The 26,066-nt window shown below is 40.7% G+C and overlaps 1 protein-coding gene across 10 annotated transcripts in view; it reads right to left on the reverse strand.

The window, feature by feature from the left end:
* The window catches only part of SIL1 (SIL1 nucleotide exchange factor), a 237,142-nt gene that overhangs the window by 80,725 nt on the left and 130,351 nt on the right, over positions 1 to 26,066 (reverse strand). For all 10 annotated transcript variants that reach the window (XM_043912904.1, XM_043912902.1, XM_043912896.1 and 7 more), the window contains 3 exons: positions 18,686 to 18,785; positions 9,823 to 10,014; positions 5,554 to 5,675 (listed from right to left, as the gene is read on the reverse strand). In XM_043912904.1, coding sequence (XP_043768839.1) covers positions 5,554 to 5,675; positions 9,823 to 10,014; positions 18,686 to 18,785 — 414 coding nt within the window. The remainder of the gene's footprint in view (positions 1 to 5,553; positions 5,676 to 9,822; positions 10,015 to 18,685; positions 18,786 to 26,066) is intronic.

Consider the following 26,066-nt stretch of genomic DNA (forward strand, 5'->3'; position numbering starts at 1 on the left):
TCAGCATTCTTTATAGTCCAACTCTCACATCCATACATGACTACTGGAAAAACCTATAGCTTTGACTAGACGGACCTTTGCTGGCAAAGTAATGTCTCTGCTTTTTAATATGCTGTCTAGGCTGGTGATAACTTTCCTTCCAAGGAGCAAGCGTGTTTTAATTTCATGGCTGCAGTCACCATCTGCAGTGATTTTGGAGCCCAAGAAAATAAAGTCAGCCACTGTTTCCACATCTATTTGCCATGAAGTGATGGAACCGGATGCCATGATCTTTGTTTTTTGAATGCTGAGCTTTAAGCCAACTTTTTCACTCTCCTCTTTCACTTTCTTTTTTTTTTCCCTCTTTCACTTTCATCAAGAGGTTCTTTAGCATTTCTTCACTTTCTGCCATAAGGGTGGTGTCATCTGCATATCTGAGGTTATTGATATTTCTCCCTGCAATGTTGTTTCCAGCTTGTGCTTCATCCAGCCCAGCGTTTCTCATGATGTACTCTGCATATAAGTTGAGTAAGCATGGTGACAATATACAGCCTTGATGTACTCATTTTCCTATTTGGAACCAGCCTGTTGTTCCACGTCTAGTTCTAACTGTTGCTTCCTGACCTGCATACAGATTTCTCAAGAGGCGAGTCAGGTGGTCTGGTATTCCCATCTCTTTCAGAATTTTCCACAGTTTATTGTGATCCACAGTCAAAGGCTTTGGCATAGTCAATAAAGCAGAAATAGATGTTTTTCTGGAACTCTCTTGCTTTTTCGATGATCCAGCAGATGTTGGCAATTTGATCTCTGGTTCCTCTGCCTTTTCTAAAACCAGCTTGAACAGCTTTATAAGAGAACAAAATCCTTCCCAGAAGCTTTTCCAGCAAACATCTATTTATGTCTTATTGTCCAGAACTGGGTCAAATGCTTACCTCTAAATCAATCTACATCCACAGAAAATGGGATTGCCATGCTTGATTTAAACTATTCAGGGATCATTTCCTAGCACTGGGAGAGGGAGTCCCCTCCCTAAACATGTTGCTGCCCTCACAATATCAAGGTTCCTTAAAATAGATTTATAAAAATGAAATAATTGTTTAGAAGACAATAATTGTGAAAAAAAAAAAAATCCACGGGACTCAGTGACAAGGTAAATAACTAGAGAGAAACAAGACTAAAATATCACTCCAAAGTTTCAAGCTTTAGTAACAAAGACAATCATAAGGCCAAGAACAGATAGAGAGGAAGTGGGAAGAAAAGCCTAGCTTGTGAGATAGACAAAAATGAATTCCTTTTCTTCTCTTTCAGTTTGATATGCAATGACACAGTCTGATAGAAATGGAGGAAAGAACCTGAGAAAAAAGGCTGGCTTAGACATTGGAGTTATTCACAATGAGGTAGAATTTGAAACCACGGGAAAAGGTAGGACCATTGGTAGAGAAAATGAAGAGACAATAGTGACAAGGCCATAAAAATTTTGGTAAATGGCTGTAGTCAGGAGATACTGAGAAGATAATGTTGCCATAAAAAGAAAAGAAGATGGAGTAATTAATTACAGACATTCAAGAACTCAGGGACCACAATCACATGGCAGCTGAGAAGTAAAGTTTCCAAAGGAAAGTAGTGATTGACATTGTTGATGTTAACGGAGATGTCAATAAAGACAAAATACTCTTGAACCATTTCAGGGATTGTATCTCATGTGCACTTATTGGATCCCTAACTGTCTAATCTTTCAAGAAGTTTGGAAGGGAAGGCTGGCAGGGGTCAGTGGCTAAGTAATCGAACATTTGTGGGCTAAAAGGAGGGAGTCTAGAGAGTAGCAAGACAGTGAAGAACACTGAAGGGAGAAAAGGAGGATGTGCAGAGGATGGAGATCATGACAAGGCTAAGAACTGTATTTAAGAGGAGAGATGAAAATGTGAAGAGATGATGGAAGTGGGCAGAGAACATGAAATGTTGGGGGGGAATGGAAACAAATTTCAAGATATCTAGTGGATGACAGCAGTAAAGGTAAAGGTCAATGAAAATGATCCCCAAAAATCCCACAAAAGTCAGGAAAGACAGAGATAATACAGATAAGCACTGAAATTCATGAAGGATAGCAGGAAAGAAATCTGGAAATTGGAGGCCAACAAATGGAAATGGGACACAATGATTTGACACTAGTCAAATGGTTAAAATTAATTAGTAAAATATCCGTGGGAGGAGTACAACTATAGGAAAATTAGAGAACCAACAAAGCATAGGGTGAGAGGGTGCAGGTCAGCAGTGGGGTGAACATTCATTTTACAAAGAGATGTATGTAACCCAGTATTTCCTAAGGAGGGTCCAATGAAGACATCAAAGACAGGGTAGAGTGTAATCCTATTCCAGGGATCCATCATAAGAGAACATAATTGCACTATGACTGATAGCACACATACCTCCCTTTTTACACTATGCATAAGTTCATGAAAAAAGAATTGCATATAGTGAGCATTTACAAGCCAAAGTAATTGAATAATTCAAACATATGCATAAAAGAACTCATGGACAGTGGACACCAAAAGTGACTGAGAGAGGTGCCATCATAAGATGAAAGCAGGTCATAGAAAGACCACTGAAAATATGTGACTTGAAGAAAGGAGGAAGGGAAGGAGGAAGGAAAGGGAGGGAAGGAAAAATAAAGATGCCAAAGGCATCAGACTCCTACCACCCTATTTCTACATATCTTTTTATGCAAGAGCCTGACCTGCCTTGCATATGGGCCAACAAAAACACTGGCAGCTGAAAATGAATGTGCATGACCCATAATAAGTGTGAATAATATTTAAATAAGGGAACAAACTGTTTCAGTGGCCATGTAACACTGAGTGGCCACATGAATTATGTTTATGTCAACTCTTTCTTCTTGATCTTGGAATAACTGCTTCCCATTTAACACCACAGAAGAGATCTCTTCATCTACAGAAATGTCTGTGAAGGTCTTATGAAGTAATTAACCCAGGCAGGCAAACAAATACCCTCATGAAGCAGCAAGACTGACACCAACAGATATATGTGGTAGAAGGTAGGCACTTAATAGAAGAGAAAATGAGGAAGACAAAGGTTTGCATTGTAAAAACAAAAGAAACACTTTAACTCCGAGTTACAGTGATAACTCAAAGTAAAAAGGACACACTATGAACACCATGATGTTATACCCCATGTCACTGACAGGTGCGTTATAAGCATTTCACAGGACTTATTGTATATTATGTTCTTCCATATTCATTCAATCTTATGAAATACAAAGGAAACCTATTATTGTTTCTAGATAACAAATGAAAAAGGTGAGGCTTAGAAAAGTGAAATCACTTGCCTATAGGTAAATAGCCAGGAAATGATAGAAACTGGACTTGAACCTAGATTTTCTGACTGTAGGTACCAGTGGTCTACCAAATAGTCAAACATCTGGACTGAATGAGCTATGTTTTTGCTCATCAGCAGAAAACTGGAAGGAATGATCTCTAAATAAGATTCCCAAACCATGAGACTCCATGATTCCAACATGCTCACGACCCCTTGAAAGCCCTCTTGACAAAGGAAGAGCTGATCCAATCACTTTGTGTGTGCATGTATGCATACATGTGTGTTATGTGAGTGCTCACCTGCAGGCTGAGGGCAGGTAGGAAGCTGCAGAAGCAACACTTAGGACACCAGGAATAAATAATGAATATCAGACTAGACCACCGAAACCTGCCTCTGCATGGAAACATTCTTACCTTGCATCAAGTTCCTCTTTGCATAAAACACTTACATTTTCATGGTGTTCAGGAGCCTGCTGTTGGCTTCCAAATGTTCTGGCACCATACCATGCTGTCACTGTAACTGCCCTCCAGTGAGCCATCAAAATCCCAGCTAGAACATTTTGAATACAGCAGTTTTCTTGCCACCAAAACACTAAATTGCAATATTTTATATTTATCTCTATTTAAATTTTAGTGATGCCGCATAAATGTTAACACAGTCTTACACTAATACAATCATGGAAAAGTCTTAATAACACCACACATTGGCACAGCCTCCAGATGAGTTATGGCCTGCTAAGCAGGCCCAAAGCAAGCTTCTCAAGTCACTTAGCTCCCCTAAACCAAGGTGTGACATCAAGACATTTCTTTTCCCCCATGAAATGTGTTTCCAGAAGCAATGGCAAAGTACACACAGAATCATCAGTTCACATTCAAAGTACAAAGAAAGTACTGGCGATTACAGAGATTTCCAAAAAGGGTCTGGGAAAAAAGGTTAATAATGTGTGAATCAATTATTTCATAGCTTGAGAAACAAAAAGTGAACTTCAGTAAGTTCTCAAGCCTCTAAAGTCTAATGAGGATAAAGATCTTAACTTGTGCAGGGCTGAAATCACAGCTACAAATGGCAAATTTATAGATTCTTCACCTTTCCAGTAGATGCACAGGCAGTGATTTTCCTGCGTGGCTCTGGTCGATGACAGCAAGAGAGGTATGCTCTGGAGTCCACAGATAAGCAGGGCTTAAAGATGGGGCAGGTAAGCAAGAAGGGAAACAAAGGCCTGCAGTGCTCCCAGCATCTCACCTGCAACAATTCTTCTGGCTTTCCTAATTTTGCCTCTCAATTTACTAAGAAAAGATAGCTAAGTCTTTTAGAATTAGAGAGTATCAGACTCAGATTCTGATTAAATAAAGATAATCGTAGATGAAAGGCAAAGGAAATCTTTTCAAAACAAAGAGTCCAATGGTAATGTTCAAAATAGCCCTTCTACATTATCACAATCCTGGCAAGCAAGCAAGGTAACCCTTAATAGGCACCGCACATGTCCTGACAGCAAGAATTCGAATAATGGTTCCTGTTGTAGAAGAACAAATGGTCCTAGGAACAGACTTTCAAAAATGGAACAAACTGTAGCTCCAATGGACCAACTGCAGCTTGAAGACATTTTGACCTTTTTAGGGAAAGTATAATGATACAGTGCTCCTATCTCTTTCTGCATCTACCCTTTGGAGATGCTCATTCCTCTCACCTGGTCAGTCTTTGAGCATAAGCCAGACTAACTCAAATTTAAATAACTCTCAACCCAGAGAGTGTGATAACCTGGTGGCATGTTGATTGGTTTCAGGCAACTAGAGGTAGGCAAATCTCCCCCCAAAAGGTCCTCCTTGGTCAGGTTCATCACTTATTCATCACCAGATGAAGCTTCTCTGCTAAAAGGATCAACTCTTGGAGTTCACTCCCCTCCCTCTCAATTACTTATGGTTGGTATAACTTCTAATCAGCTTTGACTAAAACAGAGAATGTGACCTAAAATATGTTATGAAATGTCCATACATATAATATGAGGGGGAAGAGAGAGTCACAGATGGTGACAACAACGGTGAAAATTCTTATCTAGTTAGAATAAAGGCAGAATCAAATTCTTACTCTAGTTCCAATGAGATTACACTAAGTTGTGGATAGAGATGTGCATGAGTACAAACGTATCCTTCCTCCAGGCCCATCAGGCCAAGAGTAAAGCTAGACTTCACCTGAAGGGTCCAAAGGATCCTGGCCAATGTGATGACCATCCATGCTGCTCACCTGGAAAAGGCAGCCCCCAGCACAAACGCCGCATATTCCTTCACCAGGGGTTCTGTACTGTTGAGCCCGTTGATCACCACCTGAAGGCCACCAAAGGAAAGCAGGTCCTGTGCATTATCCATCTGGAACAGAGGCACTGCTTAGTATAGTACAGACATCAAGGTAAGAATTTCCTTTGGTAACTATTCAAGAACAAACTAAAAAAAATAGGTAAAATGTATTGGTGGTCTTTCTGACTAATTAGGAAAGGGTCTGTAAGAACCAACTAAATTTTAAAACAATTTGCAAAGAGTCGGACACAACTGAGCGACTGAACTGAACTGAATGAGTCACAAGCTTACTCGTAATGTACAAGCTGTTAACACCAAGATCTGGTGTCATCGGCACTAGTAAATGACACTATGCTCCTGGTGATGTCCAGCCTCAGTGGGGGCAGTGGAGGCAGCAGACACTTTAAAATGCTGCTTTTTAATTAGAAATCAGGAACTATAAAAGGAACTCTGCTCCAGGTGGAGGGCTGGAAAAATGCTAGAAGAATAACAATAGCATGCTTCTCTTCCCACTTCCTCACTTTATAGTCTAAGGTTGAACGAATCTGAGGACACTTTGTGATAAATCTGCATAAAAGCCTCTCTCAAAAGCTTTAGCCTAGGCCTGTGCTAACTCACTAGTGGCTATTACTGGACAATGTAGAGCATTTCCATCATCCCATAAAGTTCTATTGGGCCACACTGGTCTAGGCTATACTTAAGGTCCAAAGTCCCAAAATTCAGACTCTGTCTCTTTTATTCTATAGGGGATCTCATTTCCCAAGCTTCACTTGCACCCTGGAACAAGAAGACTCAACTTCTTCAGAAAGGTCACTGGGTCCTTTTTTCCCCATGCAGCAGCTACAGTCTCCCTTGGAAATATCTTTGTTGCTATAAAAGCTGCCTCTTATCTACATGCTCATCCCACTCTACAAATCATCAGGAAGAGGCAGGAAGCCTAACAGCAATGTGACTACTACCCACCTTTCTCCTCCATATACTACTAAGCCCTTTCTTACCTGACTCTATTCTTTCAAACTAGAAGATGGCCCTAGCAGAGAAATCCAGTTTGAAGGGCTATATTTGACTATGCCTATGTTTTGGGGTAGGCCTAGCCTGTTTTTACCACTTAGAAGATCATTCTTCTCAAACACAAGAGCAGGGGTTTTTTGTCTTTCTGACCACTGGTATAGGTCCAAGGATTAACAATAGTCTAAGCATATAGCTAAGTGTTCAATACACAGTCATTAAAACAATGAATAAACTTGATCAGAAAAAAAGTCACTGAAATAAATTCCACTGTGAGTAAAAAAAAAGGCAGTCTGGGCTAACTGTGCCAATAAAATGAATGGGTTACTTGTACCACAGACCTAAAAAGATGGCTAATCCAGGGCCATGAAGTAAGCATGGAATCTGCTCTGTCATAAGGGCCCCAGGCCAGGGCTGGCATTTGTCTGCCCTAATCTGTCCTTGTGAAGGGGAATGATTACTGGACCATAGCCTAGCGAACTAGGGAGACTCAGAGCAGGGTGCTTTGTGACATAAGCACAAATAAATACTTGCTGAGTTTTCCTTCCTTACATACTCTGATTTTAAAATCTAAGAATTCACTACCTTCTCCTTTGGTCTTCCTTCCTCCAGGTTTTCCAAATACAAAACCCTGGCTCAGAGAGTCCTATAATCCCATGCCTGAGATGGCTACTTATCAAGGTTGGTATGAGTTCCTAGCAGAGCAAACCAATGCAGTCCAGTCACAGAGGTTCTATTATAGATTCAGTTTATCTTCACTACTATAAAGATAATCCAGGGTATTATTAAGGCTGACATTTACATAAGCTCTTCAGCCTTTTCAAGCTGTTTTCTCATTTGTTATTTTATGGGAGATGAAGTAGGAAAGAGTCACTCTGCCTACTGTACACACAAGCTCCAAAATCTGGGCCCTGCCCAGTATCACACAGCAGAAGGCATGACCAGGGCCAGGGTCTGGGGCCAGAACTTTTCCCAGGCTGCTCTCAGGACTGGGTGGGACAGAAAGAAAGGAATTCAAGGTAGAAGGAGGGAGTGCATAATGAAGGAGGCAGTAGGGAACTGTGCCAACACTCAGGAGGAAAAGAGAAACAATGAAAGAACACAGAAAATAAAGAAAGGGAGAAATGATGGTAAATAATCGAGGAGTCACATGAGGGAAGGCAAATACACTGCCACAGGGTGGATGGGGCAGACAGTGGCTGCTCCTTAAATAATTCACATGCTGCTTCCACACACACGATTTTGCTTTTCACAAATCTTGTTTAATAATTCAAACATGGCTGTGAGGAAATCCTTGGGCAGAGCCAGTTTGGGTCCTTGAAGCCCATGACTCCTCAAAACATCCAATCAGCAGTCTAGAATAAAAGTGGACTAAGTAAGTTTCTTGCAAGAAGAGTCTTATCTTCCTCAAATCTAACACTACATCACCCTACCTGCCCACCATAACTGGAACTTGAGGCCAAGCTATGTCTTCTTCAATACCCGTGTGAAATAACAACTTGACACTACTGCATGGAAGCCCGACATACCAGCCTACCACCTTATCTGTATTTCCACTTGAAAGACCAATGATCTAGAACACTTAACAGTCTTCTGCCAACAGATCAAGTTTGGTCTCCATCAGGGGACTAGTTCCTGGATTGATAAAACAGGATAAGTTCGCTGATGTCCAAGAAATTGTTAATCCCTCTCAGTGACCCATGAAAGCACAATGGGATGTCACCCTAGTGATGATACTGCAGGATGACCAAAGAACCTGCAAGGGAAATAAAATTTATTAGGGCCCTGCTACCCTCCTCTGTACGCAATCTCCTTTGGGTAAGATAAGCTCTCATAAAAGATCACTTTGGCCTTTTATGCTGCAGCTAAAAGAAGAGCCTACCGAAACCTGACACCTAAAGACCCATCGAAGTATGTTAAGATGAGAAAAAATAAAAGCTGTCAACATCAGAGCAGGACTGAGTTGGCCAATAACCCCTAGGATCCTTATTCCTTTAAATATCTGTAACAGAAAAGCTGTTGGACTTTTTGTTTTTTTACCCTGGAGAGAAAGACTGGAAAAAGGAAAGAGAACCCAGGTCCATTTTCTTCTCTAAAAGGATCATAGACCTGCTATTTGAGGCCTGAGAAAGAATTATGAGCAAAGAGAGATGAAGAGGCCATCCCATAATTCCTGCAGATACAGTACACACTCATCCTCTCTCAACACAAAGGCTGGCAAAATCCTAAAGAATGTCTTTTAGCTTAGTTTATAGAGAACAAGGACGCTGTCATGTGTGGGAGGTCGCTGAAGATCTGTATCTTGATGAAGATCTCAAGCAAGCCTTTGATGATGATTACACAGCCCTCCCAGGTCACCATCGCCCCTAGTCTGGATTACTGCAACAGCCTCCTATCTAGTTTTTCTGCCTCTACCCATGCCCTAGGCCTACAGTCTAACTCTCAACACAGTAGCCAGACTTTCTTTAAAAGAAAGTTAGATCATATAGTTCTGTAACATTCTCCCAACACTGTCCAATTCCATTCTTCTCTATGGCCCACAAAGTGCTCCATGATCTCCCTCCCATTATCTCTCTGCACTTCATCTACTTCTCTCAGCTCCTGCCACATAGTTGTTCCCCAGACACACTACACATGCTCCCACCTTAGCGCTGTGGTACCTGCTTTTACTCGTAACTGAGACCTTCCTTCCCAACACTGCCAATTCTCATCCTGCTCTATTTTTTTATTTTTCAGTAGTATCTATCTCCTTCAAACCTCTTCTAGAAGGTAAGCTCCAATTCCATCCACAAATGTATTTTAAGTGCCTGGAACAGTGCCTGGAACTTAACAGGCATGCAATAAATTAATTCATTCAATAAGAGAATGACTTCTCTTGGCTCCTTCTGCTTAGATCCATCTATTCTCTCTTAGGCTTCATTCAGGTAGTACCAGTATCCCGTGAGAGGCAGAATATCCAAAACACTAAGAGCACAGAGTTTAGGGTCATACAGACCTTGTTGCAAATCCCAGCTCTACACAAACTGGGTGACTTTGGCTCTGGTCTCTAAGAAAGTATCTTATACAACAGATAATGGCCTAGATTAAAAAACTTCTATGCCTTGAGAGAGAAGTAAAGATGATAACAATATTTTCTTAGGGCCTTGGGCAGAGGGGCTAATTTTTGGAGCTGTTAGTTAAAAGTCAGACCAACAGACAAGAAATACAATACCTGATGGACATAATATTCGAGATCAAACAGTGCAGCAATCTTCTCTTCCAGGCTGGAGCTGGAACTATTGAACTTGTTGATCAATCGTACCATGATCTGCATGTCTGTCTCAATGACAACATTCAGCTCCTCAAAGTCCTTCTTCAGCTCCTCAATGGGTCGGAAGAGCCGCTTAACTTTGGCCTGCCTTTCCTAAAAAGAGTAGCAAAGAGATGATTAATCATCAACTGTAGACATCTCCCCAGTCAGCCTGTGGTCTGCCATGGATGCCCATCCTCAAAGAACTGCTGCTCCAGGGCACAACCTTCTTTAATCTGTACTATCAAAATCTGTACTTTCCAGGATGCCCAGAGAGAGAGAGCCCTCAGAATCTACACATATAGCCCTCTGCCACAATAACACACTCAAGATTTTTTCCAAGGTCCACTTATCTCAGCCTGCCTTCCAATGCTCAAGAAGAATGAAAAGTCTCCTTGTAATCACTGAGGTCAGGGTATACAATTTCAGCTCACCTTTAACCCCTAATCTCACATAGAAAAGCCAAGGTCTAAGGTGAAATAATCCATACCTTGGTTCTCCTTCTTCTACGATTAAAGAATATCTTTGCTTTACCCTACCCATCTAGCAACATTTTAGGGAAACCCAGATACAGGAAACTGTCGGTAAAGAGCTGTCAGAGTGGGAGCAATTTGCTGATGAAAATTAAATCTCTGTCATTACTGTCAATCTAACTACAGGTGTACAATTTGTTCAACTGTTTGAAGTGGCTAAATTACTGTATGTACTATACTCAAGCCTCAAACAATTTTTGCTCAGTCCCTCTCCACCCCACACACATATAAAGATTTTAAAATGAAGTTATGTTGGAGGTGAATAAAAGACTTTAATTAGATATTTTATACATGTGACACTTTCTGTTTTCTTCGCAATTTCAGAGGATAGTACTTATAAAGACAGTCTGAAAGGTCACAGTGGCTTATGTCTCCATCTTCCAAGAATAATTAAAAGGCACGAATATTTTTAAAAAGCAGGATGATGAGCAGCTGTCAGCTCCAAATTGCTCGTCTATTACCTATGGGTTTTCTCCCCAGTTACAAGCACTCCATAGGAACACCAACCAAAGAAATGAATCAGTCTCTCTTAAAAAAGACCATTCCTAGCAGAGCAATCACATCTATGGAATGGTATATTCTTCCCCTTTAGGCTAAAACAGTGAAATGCTCTCCTTCCACTGTGCTAGAAGACTCTGGTGGCCACCAAAGACCATGTAAAGAGGTCAAGGAAAGCTGAGGGTTGACAGACAAGTGAGCAGGATAAGAAACTAGTTATCTTTGCCTCATGCCTGGCTCCCAGAAAGGCCTTTAACAAAATTTTTAATTTTGCAATTATTATAAACTCAAAGGAAATTACAAAAATAGTAGACAGTACTCTATGCCCTTCATTCAGCTTCCTCCAATGGTAACATCTTATATAACAATACAATGTCAAAACCAAGAAAGTGACATAGGTGCAATACTATTAACTAGACCACAAGTCTTATTCTGATTCCACCAGCTTTTACATGTACACATTAGCATGCACGTGTGTGTGTCATCTAGACAGTGTTATCTGATAAAAAGATTCATGTAGCCACCAGAACAATCAACTTACAGAACTGTTCTATCACCACCAAATGACTCTACAGTGCTCCTCTATATCTGCACTTTATCCTCTCATCCCTCTCTCCTATCCCTGTGCCTGGGCAACACTAATTTGTTCTCCATCTCTATAATTCTAGCATTTGGAGACTGTTATACAAATAAAGTCTGTAACTTTTTGAGACTGCCTTTTTACTGAACTTAATTCACTTGAGATGCATTAACTCATTATCCAATTTACTGTAAATATCAATGGTTTATTTCTTTTTAATGTTGAGTAGTATTCCATTGTACAGATGCACAGTTTAACCATTTACCTGTTGAAGAATGTCTGTTTCCAGGTTTGGAGTATTATAAGTAAAACTGCATGAACATTTGTATAAAGATTTTCTTAAAAATAAATCTAAGTTCTTATTTCTCTGGGATAAATGCCCAAGAGAGTAACTACTGGGTATTTTCCAGAGTAGCCGCACCATTTTTTATTCCCACCAATGAAAGACCCAGTTTCTCCACATCTTCAATAGTATTTAGTATTATCATTTTTATTTTAGGCATTCTAATAGATGTATAGTGATACCCTGTGGTGGATTTAATTTGCATTATCTATAACAGCTGATGACATTAGACTTTTTTCATGTGATTATTTGCTATCCACATATTCTCTTTGTGAAATGTTTGTTCAGGTCCTCTTCCCATTTTCAAACTGGTTGTTGGTTTTTACTGTTGAGTCTTGAGTGTTCTTTACATGTTCTAGATAGATGCAAGTCTTTTACCAGACAGTCCTTGCTTTGTACAGATCTCATATGCACCACTTTCAAATACCACAGTTTACATAATACTAGTCTCCCAACTGGAGAAGGCAATGGCGTCCCACTCCAGTACTCTTGCCTGGAAAATCCCATGGACGGAGGAGCCTGGTAGGCTGCAGTTCATGGGGTTGCGAAGAGTCAGACATGACTGAGTGACTTCACTTTCACTTTTCACTTTCATGCATTGGAGAAGGAAATGGCAACCCACTCCAGTGTTCTTGCCTGGAGAATCCCAGGGATGGGGTCGCACAGAGTCGGACATGACTGAAGTGACTTAGCAGTAGCAGTAGCAGTCTCCCAACATGACTCAAATTTCAGTTGCCATCATATGTTTAACTGCATTAAGTACCAAATTTGCTGCTAGCTCTTCAGTTCATAAATCATTATGTAAATTATATAAATGCCAATCATGAACAGTTGCTGATCACATTATTTATTTCAAAATTTGTCAGTGAATGGCCACTGTGCACCCATTATGCAATTCATATACAGATGTCAAGTGTGTGGCAGTATAGTTTCCTCAGGATAAAACCATGAAACATTTCATAAGAATGGTTAATGAAAAGATAGAACTGACAACAAAGTTGAAAGCACAGCAAAGAAAAAAAAAGTGGTAACTTTGGCAGTTGAACTATATATTAAACATATATGGAATTACAGATGATGTCATAATTTTTGCTGCAACTATCAAACATAATTTTTAAAATTTGAGAAAAGGGTAGTCTATTATATTTTCCTCTACCTTTATGCACTTCACAGCTCTTTCTTCCCAATGGTCCATGTTTCCTTCTGTTATTATTTCCTTTCTATTTGAAAAATATTCTTTAGTCATTCCTTTAGGCAGGTCTGCTGGTAATAAATTGCTTTAACTTTCTTCTGTGTGAGAGTGTCGTGATTTCCTCCTTTCCACTCCTGAAGGGTATTTTCACTGGCTATAGAATTCTGAGTGAACAGTTTGCTTTTTCACCATTGAAAAATATGTCACATATTTTTGACCTCTGTGATCTCAGATGAAAAAGATGTTACCATTCAAACATTATTGCCTATTGCTAGTATGTGGTTTCTACCTTGCTGCTTTCAAATTGTTTTTCTGTCTTCAGTTTTCAGGTTGACTGTGATGCATAATGGTGTTGATTTCTTTGAATGTGTCCTATTTAGAATTCACTCAGCTTCATGAACCTGTAGGTTTATAACTTTCACCAATTGGGAGAGTTTTCCATCTCTATTTCTTTGACTATTTTCTCAGACCCATATTATTTCTCCTCTCCTTCTGAGACTCTGTTACACAAACCTTGGATTTTCTGTTACAGTCAGTCCTACAGGTCCTTAAGTCACTATTTATTTTTTTCATCTATTTTCTGTTATTTAGATTAACTTTTATCTGCCTTCAAATTCACTGATTCTTTTCTCTCTCATCTCTATTTTACTATTAAGCCTAGGCAGTGATTTTTTTCCTAACTTTCACTTGCATTTTTCACTTTTAAAATGCCATTCTGTTCTTTATATCTTCTATTTCTTTGCTGAGGTTATCATTTGGTTCAAGAGTATACATAATTGCTTGAAGCATTTTTATGATAACTGCCTTAAAATTCTTATTAGATAATACCAACTTATGGGTCATATCACAGTTGGCATCAGTTAACTGTCTTTCCTAAGTCAAGTTTTTATTTTCCTGGTTCTTGGTATCATGAGATACAATTTAGGTAACCTGGGCATTTTGAGTATTATAAGATTCTGAATTCTACTGAATCTTCTTTTTCAGTAGGCAGTCACACTGTTTAAGTTTAATATCTTGGTTCTTGTCTTCTTGTGAGGTTGTGAACCCAAGACAATTTAGTTTTCAGAGAATTTGCAGTGTTATTCTGGTCTCCTTCCTCTGTGTGCCCCCCAGAGCTAATCTAAAATCCTGGGCAGTATTCCACACTGTATTTCCATTCTTAAATCTGCTGTTATGTCTGGTCTGTTTCTCTTGTGGATCACTAAGGAGCATTCCTAGAACTTCATTTGCAAAATTCCTTTCTCCATTTTCCTTCCTTCCAAAATCCTACTACCCCTCTCTAGTAAGGAGAAGGAAAAACATCATTTGTCCCAGATGCACACTCAACATTGGGAGTGGAAGTCCTTCCTTGGCCTCTACTGACATCACCCTGGTGGGTTAACTAAAGCACTGCCTTATCACTGCTGATCTAGGGGTAGAAGTTCAGGTTCCTCATTTATCCCCATTAACACCACCCTAGAGTGGAAAGCAGAATGCTGATTCACACTGCCTTGTTCCCTCCAGATGGAGGTTAGAAGTATAGACTCTCCATTGACCACACCCTCTGGCATCGCTGCAGCTAAAGCAAGTGGAAAACTACCTTGATGCTGCCAGCAGGGGACAGACATTCAGGTTCCCATCTTGGCCTCTGCTGACACCATCCCAACAGAAAAAAGCAGACTGCTACACCCCTGTGAGGGGTGAAAATCAGGCTCCACACATGGACTCTGCTGGTACCACAGTAGTGGGAGAAGAGAATAGTCTTCTTTCACTGGGCAGAATGTAGAAATTCAAGCTCTCTGCTCTACACCACGTTGGCTGAGATAGGAGAGCACTGCCTCACACCATGTACTGACACCAGAAGGGGAGCAAGTTCAGGCTCCCCACTCAGATTCTGCCGAAACCACTCTGGTGGAGGCAAGAGTATAGCTTTGCTCTACTACACAAACTGGAGCTGGAAATCCAAATTCTACATTTAACTTCTACTGGCACTAAGGGAGGTGGAGAGATTTCCATGGTCTTTGGCTAAAAGAGAATAGGTATTGTCAAAAATATTTTTATTAGGCTGCCCTATTCCTGGTTTTTTCTTATAGAGAGTAGGACCTTCTTAGGGCCTTTTTTCTATCTGTACCTGTTGTCATTTCCATGATATGGGCTTCTCCAGTATCCACTTTGGGATATTTAGAGAGCAAAAAGAAAGGCAAGAAACTCACTCCCATGTTATCCCTCAAATTCCAAGGTCCCTATCTAATCCACCTTCTTCTCACTTTTTAAAAATTTTCTTCTCACCTTTAACATATTTTTATATTTGCTTTTAGTATTATGAAAGCCTTTGGCTGTGTGGATCACAACTGGAAAATTCTTCAAGAGATGGGAATACCAGACCACCTTACCTGCCTCTTGAGAAACCTGTATGCCAGTCAAGAAGCAACAGTTAGAAATGGTCATTGAACAACAAACTCGTTCAAAACTGGGAAAGGAGTACGTCAAGACTGTATATTGTCCCCTTGCTTATTTAAGTTACATGCAGAGTACATCATGCAAAATGGTAGGCTGGATGAAGCTCAAGCTAGAATCAAGATTGCTGGGAGAAATATCAATAATCTCAGATATGCAGATGACACCACCCTAATGGCAGAAAGCAAAGAGGAAACTAAAGAGCCTCTTGAAGGTAAAAGAGGAAAGTGAAAAAAAAAAAAAAAGAGGAAAGTGAAAAAGCTGGCTTAAAACTCAGCATTCAAAAAAGGAAGTTTATGGCATCCGGTCCCATCACTTCATGGAAAACAGATGGGGAAACAATGGAAACAATCACAGACTTTCTTTTCTTGGGCTCCAAAATCACTGCAGATGGTGACTACAGTCATGAAATTAAAAGAATTTGCTCCTTGGAAGAAAGGCTATGACCAACCAAGACAGCGTATTAAAAAGTAGAAACATCACTTTGCCAACAAAGGTCCATCTAGTCAAAGCTATGGTTTTTCCAGTAGTAAGGTATGGATGAGAGAGTTGGACCATTAAGAAGGCTGAGTGCCGAAGAATTGATGCTTTTAAAATGTGGTGCTGGAGGGAGACTCTTGATAGTCCCTTGGACAGCAAGGAGACCAAACCAGTCAATCCTAAAGGAAATCAATCCTGAAAGTATATTCATTGGAAGGACTGATGCTGAAGATGAAGCTCCAATAGTTTGGCCATCTGATGTGAAGAGCTGACTCATTGGAAAAGACCCTGATGCTGGGAAAGATAGAAGCCAGGAGGAGAAGGGGGCAACAAATGATGAGATGGCTTGATGGCATCACCAACTCAACAGGCATGAGTCTGAGCAAACTCCAGGAGATAGTGAAAGACAGGGAAGTTTGGCACAATGCAGTCCATGGGGTCAGACATGACTTACCAACTGAACAACAAACAACAACAGCAGGAAGAATAGGAAGAAATGAGTCTATTTAATCTTGCCCAGACTCAAAAGTTTAAGGCGGCCATATTTTTAAATGAAACAAATTATAGGATACAGCTGAACAACAGCTGACATGATAAAGCATCAAGCAATCTGTATGGTAATAAGGGGATAAAGAGATCAGATTCAACAACAATGACCCAAATCTGTTGGGTGACACAGAGCTTTTCCATAAAGCAAGGGACTCTGGGAAGGACTGATTCACTTAAATCTAATAAGTTACCAATGGATGTAATGGAATTGATGCCCTTCTCCCCCCAAAAAAATTCATTCAATTGGTAAGATATGACAATATCTCACAGAATTGTCCTTATAAATGGTAAAAGCACATCCTGTAGTTGCAAGTCACCATGTAAAAATTTTGTTTAAAGACTGATAAAAAGTATGATGGTATCGGCAGCCAGGAGCTGGAGACATGTAAGAAACTCCCCTACTTCAAGTCGGTTTATTTGCCAGTCCCAGTACACTGGCAGATGGCTGAGTCAGTACAGGAAGGATACAAATGAAAGTGAAAAGAAGACCCCAGGACTCAGTACCTCGGTGAAGAAGCTAACAACCTAAGCACCACAGAAGTAAAGAAAGAGTGTGGAAAAAAAAAAAAAAAAAGAGTGTGGCAGGCATAGGTTAGAGTGGCAGCTGACACAAATCAGATGGAACAGGGGTATCACATTTTGCTGCCATTATTGGGGTCTCCTCTTGCAGAGAGAGAGAATTATTTTTAATTGCAAAAAACAGCAAATGAAAACTTAAATAATCTCTTGCTTTTACACTTAAAAATATTTTTATAATATTCATACTTTTCTATGCTAATTGAATTATGAGATAAGAATACCACTAAAGAGAGTAAAGAGAAGAGACAGGGGTGCGGTAGGTCTTCCATCCACAGAGAAAACATGGAACAAGGGCTGATTTTTATGTTCCCATCTGTCCCATGTGGAGCTCATGGTGAGAGAATGAGTGGGAATGAGCCCAAGCCCTGGTCACAGGAATACCAATCTCTGCTCCAGGCGCTTAGGAATGCACTGCTCTCCTTTGCTGGCCTCACTTCACCAGGTAAGGGATTTGCTTTCCCTCACACCTCTCTACCCCTGCAGTTAATACACACCTGCAGTGGGATATAATTTTATGCATCACCTTCCTTCACCACTACTGCTGCCATCCTGCTACTCACCTTCTTTTATCATGTGTACTCTTCATATTGAGATACAACTTTGGTAAGATGAGTAAAGACATGGAGGCTTGGCCTGTACATTAACACTTCCTCCTGAGGTTCTTTCTGTCTCTCTCTCTCTCACACACACACACAGGTCCATCTGTCTCAGAAATACTTAGTTCTGAAGGATCTAAAGCTTCCTTCACTAACACACAGACTGTCAAGAATCTGATGTTGCCTCTCTAAGATACTGCCAGAATTTTGGGATGAGGGCAGAGATAAGAAAAGCAGAGGGAACTGTGAAGAGGAGGAGGAGGAGGGTGAACAAGGTCTGCAAGGCAGCCACTGGAGGAAGTTCTTTCAAGGACAGGACTCAAGCGGAAATGTTAAGGACTGATTTGTAACACTCTCTGGCTATCACATGACCTCATGATCCATCTAAGAATAAGATTTTGTTCTGATAGGTCAGGATCCACAAACCATCCCAGACATTAGGGACATAGCCAAGGGGCTGTGACTCTGCCTCTTTCTCCTTCTCATTCCCTAATAGCTTGTACATAAATTTAAGAGTTGGAGGAAACCTCAGCCATCTTGTCCCAGCCCCATGTTGTACATTTAAGAGATCTGAGGTCTGGAAAAGGTTTGCTACATGTTTAAAGGACAAGGACTTGGGCTTCTTCCTTCCTGGTCTAGGTCCCATCCTTTAAACTTGTGTCTAACCCAAGTGTAAGTGAGGAGATGTGAGTTCTAACCTCTGTTCCCCTCACTGATGTTTGTGGTAATGCAGAGTATGGCTATCTATGCTCTGTGCTTCAGTTTTCCCGAATATGTAATGGGAAGCTGAATCCTAATGAAACGATGACAGAAATGCTCCCAGAAATTTATTAATAGTCCACAAAGGGTTACTTATTTGGCATTAACTGTTCCTTAAATTATTTTGCAATATTATTGTTATTATTATCTATGTTTATTGCTAAAGCTTTAGGAAACAGTGACTCCCTTTCATGTCATTTTGCAGGATGGTATAAATTCACTATAAGCAATATTACTAACCTGGTCTTCCTTTGAATTTTCCATCTCTGCGCCCTCCTTGAATTTTGCCAGTGCGTCCTTGAGGTCCTGAGATGTATAGGTATTGGTGTTGATGTCCAGCCTGTCCAAAGAGAAGTTGAGAGTCATGAGGCGGGTACCATCTTTCCCAAGAAAGAACACCCCTCTGGACGGCTGGCACTCCAAGGCCAGCTAAGCCAGGCTAACTCACAGCACACTAACCACCTTTGCCGTGGGTCAGCCAGAGTCTAACCTTGATGATCTCACCTTGAAGCTAGAGGAGGAAAGAGCTGAAGATGGGGTCACTTTATAAAAGAGGAGAAAATGGCATGAGGCAGACAGAAGCCCACTGTGGACAGAGAGCTCTCAGCCAGTTACTCAGGCAGAAACAAGTCTGAATGTCTGTGCAATGCTGCTCTCTCAAGCAGGTGCCAGAGTAAGACCTCCTGGGGGACAATGGGGCACAGACAGAGGACATAACATGTACCATATATATAATCTTCCAGGAAGGAGACTAATAGGAACCTGAGCCTCCTCCCACCCAAGTGTGTGCCTAACCTGATTTGACAAGTCAATCTATCTTTACAAAAACAGGCTGAATAAATTCATACCTTTAAGACAAACCCCTGAGCACAGATTATATGCAGGGGGTATGAGTCAACCTGACAAAGGAATGGGTTTGAGATATGAAGAACTAAAACCAAGGCCAGCCACCCTCTGCAGCCAGCCTCCAAGGAAAGGGAAGAAAGGAACCAAGGTGGACATAATGTCAGGAAGCTGGCAGAGACTAGAGTGGTATCTTCAGAAACAGTCCTGGAGCTGATCCAAGCCACAATTGATCTTGACTGGAGAGAAGGCATTTGTGGGGCAGGGGAGTGAAAGGCAGGTTTTGCCACCAGCACTCATTTCAGTTCAGTGAACAGAGGTAAGGAAAAGTGATACATACAAACGGAAGTGTAGAATGTGGACTGTGCATGGCAAGACTGTCCGGCTGGCAGTGAGGGGAGAGGGTGGTCCAGATATCCCTGGAGATATAGCAAAGATGGGGAGGAAGGGGCAAGTGGACCACTCTCTCTGTTCCAGGTGAGATGAGTACCTCAGTCTCATGGCCCAAGATCCTAGCCAGCCTCAGCTCTCATGAAAGGTTCTCAGTCTTTGATTCATCCCAGAGACCCCTTAGAGCCCTCAGAAAAACACTTGATTTCTTTAAATCTCAATCCTCCTAAACTAACTAATAATAGTTAATCATTCCCATTTACAGAGCACTTAACCATGTGTCAGGCACTGTGTCAATCCTTTAAAACTAATATTTCATTCAAACCGTTACCACAGTCCTACCAAATAAGACAGACAACACCTCTCCTGTCAGAGACTCACCCACTGCCAGCTGCAAGAGGATGCCACTGCCTTGATCCTTACCCTGAAGAAGGAGTGAAGTATTTAGGGCTATAACTTTTTAAATTTATTTATTTTTAATTGGGGAATAATTGCTTTGTAATATTGTGTTGGTTTTTGCCAGCCATAGGTACACTATGTCCCCTCACTCTTGAACCTCCCTCCCACATCCCACCCCATCCCACCTCTCTAGGTTGTCACAGAGCACAAGGTTTGAACTTCCTGCGTCATACAGCAAATCCTCACTGGCTATCTATTTTACATATGGTTGTGTATACATTTCAATGCCTCTCTCTCAATTCATCCCAACCTCTGCAGTCCCCACTGTGTCAACAGGTCTGTTCTCTAATGTCTGTGTTGCCATAGCTGCCCTGCAAATAGGTTCATCAGTACCATTTTTCTAGATTCCACATATATACATTAACATATGATGTTTTTCTCTGACTTACTTCACTCTGTATAATAGGTTCTAGATTCCTCCATCTCATTAGAACTGTATGTGTTCCTTTTATGGCTGAGTAATATTCCATTGTATATAAGTACCACAACTTCTTTATCTATTTATCTACAGACACCTAGGTTGCTTCTGTGTCTGACCTACTGTAAATAGTGCTGCAATAAACATTGGGGTACGTGTGTCTTTTTTGATTACAGTTTCCTCATGGTATATGTACAAGGCTATAAGGAGCAGATTATCTCCTCCTTTCTCCAAGACTTAGGATTAACCCCTAATCCTAAAATGTAGAGATGTCTACATCTCTATTTGCTGTATAAAGTCCCACTCTCCCAGGCCATCCATCATCACCCGCTCTTAGCCCTAGCTACACACACAAATGTACATGTGTGCCTGCATGCACACAGGCACAAGTATCCTCAGCTGGCATTCTCATTTTATTCTTCATTGAGAAAAACAGATGCTATCATCAATAACTCATTCATCTTCCCATCATCCACTCTATATACCAGTTCAGTTCAGTTCAGTTGCTCAGTCGTGTCCAACTCTTTGCGACCCCATGAACTGCAGCACGCCAGGCCTCCCTGTCTATATAACAAAACCTGCACCTAAATCTACATTTTCTGCTTTCCCTACTATTAAAAAGGATGACAATGTCCCTGCCCCTGTTGAACTCAGGGTAGAGATCCCACTTGCCTTTTCGAAACCTTTAACTCCCATAATTATATGACACTCCCACCTGCCTGCATCATCAGTTTTTCCTTTGGTTGGATTATTCCCATCAGCATACCAACACCCCTTTGACTCCACTTTCTCTAATTATCATGCCATTTCTCCGCTTCTGTTCAGATTAAATAAAACTTTATGAACACATTGTTTTCATTCACTATCCACACTCCTTGAATGCTATTTAGATTGCCATATGCATCAACCTGGATCTTGTTCCCAAAACGCCACTAAAACTGCTCATCAAAATTACCAATAATAAAAAAAAAAAAATTACCAATAATCAATGGTCAAATCCAATGGATTCTTCACTAGTGCTTGTTCCTCAACCACTCAGCAGCATTTACACAGTTCACCCCTCCCTCCTTGAAATACTCTCCTTTCCTAGCTTTTTGTTGCTACATTCTCCGGGATTTTTCCTCTTCCTTGCTCCTTCTCTAACTCTTCTTGCTGGTTCCTTATCTTACCTGAATCCTGTATGCTGGAACACCTCAGAGGTCAGTCTCGAACAATCTTTTCTCTATCTCTACACTCTCCGTGTGTGTGTGTCTCAGTCATGTCCAACTCTTTGTGACCCCATGGACTGTAGCCCACCACACTCCTCTATCCACAGAATTCTCCAGGCAAGAATACTGGAGTGGGTTGCCATTCCCTTCTCCAAGGGATCTTCCCAACCCAGGGATTGAACCTGGGTCTCCTGCATTGCAGGCAGATTCTTTACTGTCTGAGCCACCAGGGAAGCCCCTCTAGTATTCCTGCCTGGAGAATTCCATGGACAGAAGAACCTGGTGAGCTATATAGTCCATGGGTCACAAAGAGTCGGACACAACTGAGCAACTAATACTCTCCCCTAGATACTTGAAAATATCTATCAGGCAGTGATGCCTAAAATTACATCTTTGACCCAAACCCCTTCCCCAAGTACCAGCCAGACTCCTGTACAACTACTGATACATCTTGGGTCTTTAACAGCCACCTGAAACTTATTACACCTCCTGACATTTCTCTCCATAAATTTGTCCCCCTCTCAATCTTTTCTATTTCAATATATAGTACCTTCCAGTACCTGGTTATGCAAATCCCAAATGAGGCTTTACCTGAACCCCTACTCCCCTTTTTCCAACCCCTAAATTGTAAAGCTATTGCTGCTGCCTCCAAATTAAATCTTCAATTCATCCACTCTTTGTTATGCACCACAGACTAAGCCACCATTATGTTTTGCCTCACCCACTGAAATGACATTCTAATTGTCTCTTTTCATCTTTTGTCCACCTTCAATCTATCCTCGGTATACATAGCAACTATAATGATCTTGCTAAATTACATTAAATAATTCTCCTACCCAAAATCCTCCAATGGCTCACCATTTCTTTTTTTTGTTTGTTTTTTAATTTTTTTATTAGTTGGAGGCTAATTACTTCACAACATTTCAGTGGGTTTTGTCATACATTGATATGAATCAGCCATAGATTTACACGTATTCCCCATCCCGATCTCCCCTCCCACCTCCCTCTCCACCCGATTCCTCTGGGTCTTCCCAGTGCACCAGGCCCGAGCACTTGTCTGGCTCACCATTTCAATTCTACTTAATTGAAGAACATTCGACATGCTCCTCAAAATTCCACATAATCGGGCCCCTCACACCTTTCCAATCTCATCTCATATTAGTCTTCTTCCTTCTCCTACCCATTAATCACCCTGATCATTTTCCTTTTTCTTGAACTTGACAAAGCCCTTTCCTTAACAAAGCCAGGAACTTTTCTTGTTTCTTCTGCCTGAAATGCTCTAACTCTAAACCTATAAAATTAACCCCTCGCATGACTAAGTGCCCCTCATCCTTCAGGTCTCAGCCTTTGACAAGGCCTTCTCAAACCATCCTTTCTATTGGGTTGCCCAAAAAGGTTGTTCAGTTAGTCACAAGATGGTACAGAAAAACCTGAATGAACTTTTCGGCCAATCCAACAGCCTCCATCAGGGATTTATTACCTTATTTCTTCCCTAGTATTTATTATAATCTATAATTACCTTACTTGCATACTTATTTCTCTTCTCCTGCTTGCCAGCCTCAATAAAGTTAGCGTCTTGTCTGTTTTATTTACTACTGTATCCCCAATGCCTGGCACACAGGCACTCAATAGGTCTTCTGTGAAATGAATGGTGGAATAAGTAAATGGTCCTGTCCATGGCCCACTCCCTTAACTATTATACCATATTATACTGTGGTAAATGCTCTCAACAGAGCTTCATACATGGCTCAGTGGTTAAGAATCCACCTGTCAATACAGAGACACAGGAGACACAGGTTCAATCCCTGGGTCAAGAAAATCCCCTGGAGGAGGAAATGGCAACGCACTCCAGCATTCTTGCCTGGAAAAATCCATGGACAGAGGAGTTTGGCGGGCTTCAGTCCACGGGCTCACAAAGAGTCAGACAGGACTTAGCAATTAAACACACACAAACAAATACACAACCCAATAAGGAACAACTTGGATGCAGTTTGGTCCTCTAAATGTAAGAGGATGATTCAAAAAGCTGATTGTTCCAAGGCAAAAGATGTACTATGGAGAAAGCTGACAGGGATACAAACTAAAACCAGTGAAGATGGCAATGTCTAACACACAAATACCAGGAGGAAAACCAATTGAGAGTCAACTATACACTGAACTTGGCAACTGCCCAGAGAACCCTCTGGGACAAGTCAGAATAAGGAGACCTCTTGTGGGCTTTAGAGTTCACAGGAACTGTAGCTTTAGGTAGCAGTGTGGCCAGTCACATGTCCAGCAGGACTAGTGGAGAAGCTGCTGTGGATTAGGCGGAATGGACTATCCCATCTCTCTAGCCAGTGTTTCTTAACTTTACAGGATCACCAACTTCTTTGACAGACTGATGGAAAGCTGTGGGTCTTGTTTCTCAAAACGGTTAAGTCAGTAAACAAAATATTGTAACAATTTTGAAAATTAGCCCTGTCCTTTGGTCTCTGTTCCCATTCCAGAACTAAAGAAGCAGGAAGACACTGTGAAGTGGAATTAAAGGAGCACAGAAGGAGGTTCACTGCAAGAGGAGAAAGTCACCACCAGAGACTCGCTGAGCTCGCAGCACTGAACACCCTCAACCACCTTGTCAATGCCTTTGGGCTTCTGTTCAGACAGGTTTGTTGCTAGCTATAAACACTGAGAAGGAAGAAGACATGTCCAGCTTACCCTGGAGGACATTCCAAGGCAGAGCCCTCAGAAACATTTCAAAGGAGAAAAGTAAAGAGGCGGGAGTAGGAATGAATATTCTTCTCTCACGGTGTCTCTACTATAGACCACATAGATGGCTCTGCTTTCTAGTCTAAAAAGACAGGAACAACATGTGAAGCAATAAGTGCTCCTACTGATGATCTATGGCCAGTTATTGGAGAAGTTACTTTCCATAGTGTTAAAACCAACAAATATTAATAAAATAGCACCAAATTAACCAAGTTCCTAACTCAATATTCTTAAACCAGGGGAAAAATAGGTTTCTTATTCAAAAATAAGACTTGGCTTAGATGTGAGAAAAGACTTTCTAAGTACTTTGAGACACTGAAAGATGTACATGCATGCTAGAAATGGAGGGATACTGACAGGGGTCACAACAATGACATTTGATTCTTTCTTTAATGGTTCTGAGAAAGTAATCATCATATAACCTGTGTTACTCCAGGTACATGCCTATCTGGAGAGGCAGGGAAAAATAAAGATCTAATCCAGTTTGAGGTGACTATAAGGAGGACAAATAGCTCCTTATTTTACAGATCATAATACAAAGTTGAATTTTTTGACAGTGAAAAATGCCCAAATCTGAATAAGCTATTTTGTGATCTTGTAAGTGCCACATGGACAGGATGGATGACCTTTTGCCAGGTCCCCTTCTGCCTCATCTCTAACTTCAAAATATTGCTAAAATAATAAAAATCCAAGGACTGAGTAACACTAACATTGCTCAATCCATGACTGATTCCCAATACTTACATGAACAGGCATCTCTCAGAAATATTAAGGGACTGGTTACAGACCATCACAAGAAAGTAAATATTGCGATAAAGTAAGTCACATCAATTTTTTGGTGCATAGAAGCTATGTTTACACTATACTGTAGTCTATAAAGTGTGCAACAGCATTATGTCTAAAAAAAGAGTTTACACCTTAATTAAAAAATACTTGACAAGAAAAAAATACATGACAAAAACAATACAAACCAAAAAACCAATTACAATAGTTACATCAAAGATCTAATCAAAGAACTAATCACAGATCACCATAACAAATATAACATTAATGAAAAAGTTTGAAATATATTGTAAGAATTACCAAAATGTGACACAAAGACATGAAGTGAGCAAATGCTGTTGGAAAATGGTAGCAACAGACTTGCTCAACATAGGGTTACCATAAACCTTCAATTTGTGAAAAATGAAGTATCTGAGAAGTGCAACAAAGTGAGGCGCAATAAAATGAGACACGGCCATATTAGAACAGGGACAGGAAACTATTTGTAATAACCAGATAATATTGTGGGCCTTATGGGACGATTTTCCCAACTACTCAACTCTGTCAGTGCAGCAGGAAATCAGTCATGGACAATACATAAATGAATGAACATGGTTATATTCCAATAAAACTTTAATTATGGACGCTGAAATCTGAATTTCACATAATTTTATTCAGTCATGAAACACCTTTTTTTTTCAACCATAAAAAACCATTAACCACCACATAACTTGTGGGTCATACAAAAACAGGCAGTAGTCCCAATATTTTGCCGCAGGCCATAATTTACTGGTCC

The sequence above is a fragment of the Cervus elaphus genome, chromosome 9 (genome assembly GCF_910594005.1).
Source record: "Cervus elaphus chromosome 9, mCerEla1.1, whole genome shotgun sequence".
Classification (NCBI taxonomy): domain Eukaryota; kingdom Metazoa; phylum Chordata; class Mammalia; order Artiodactyla; family Cervidae; genus Cervus; species Cervus elaphus.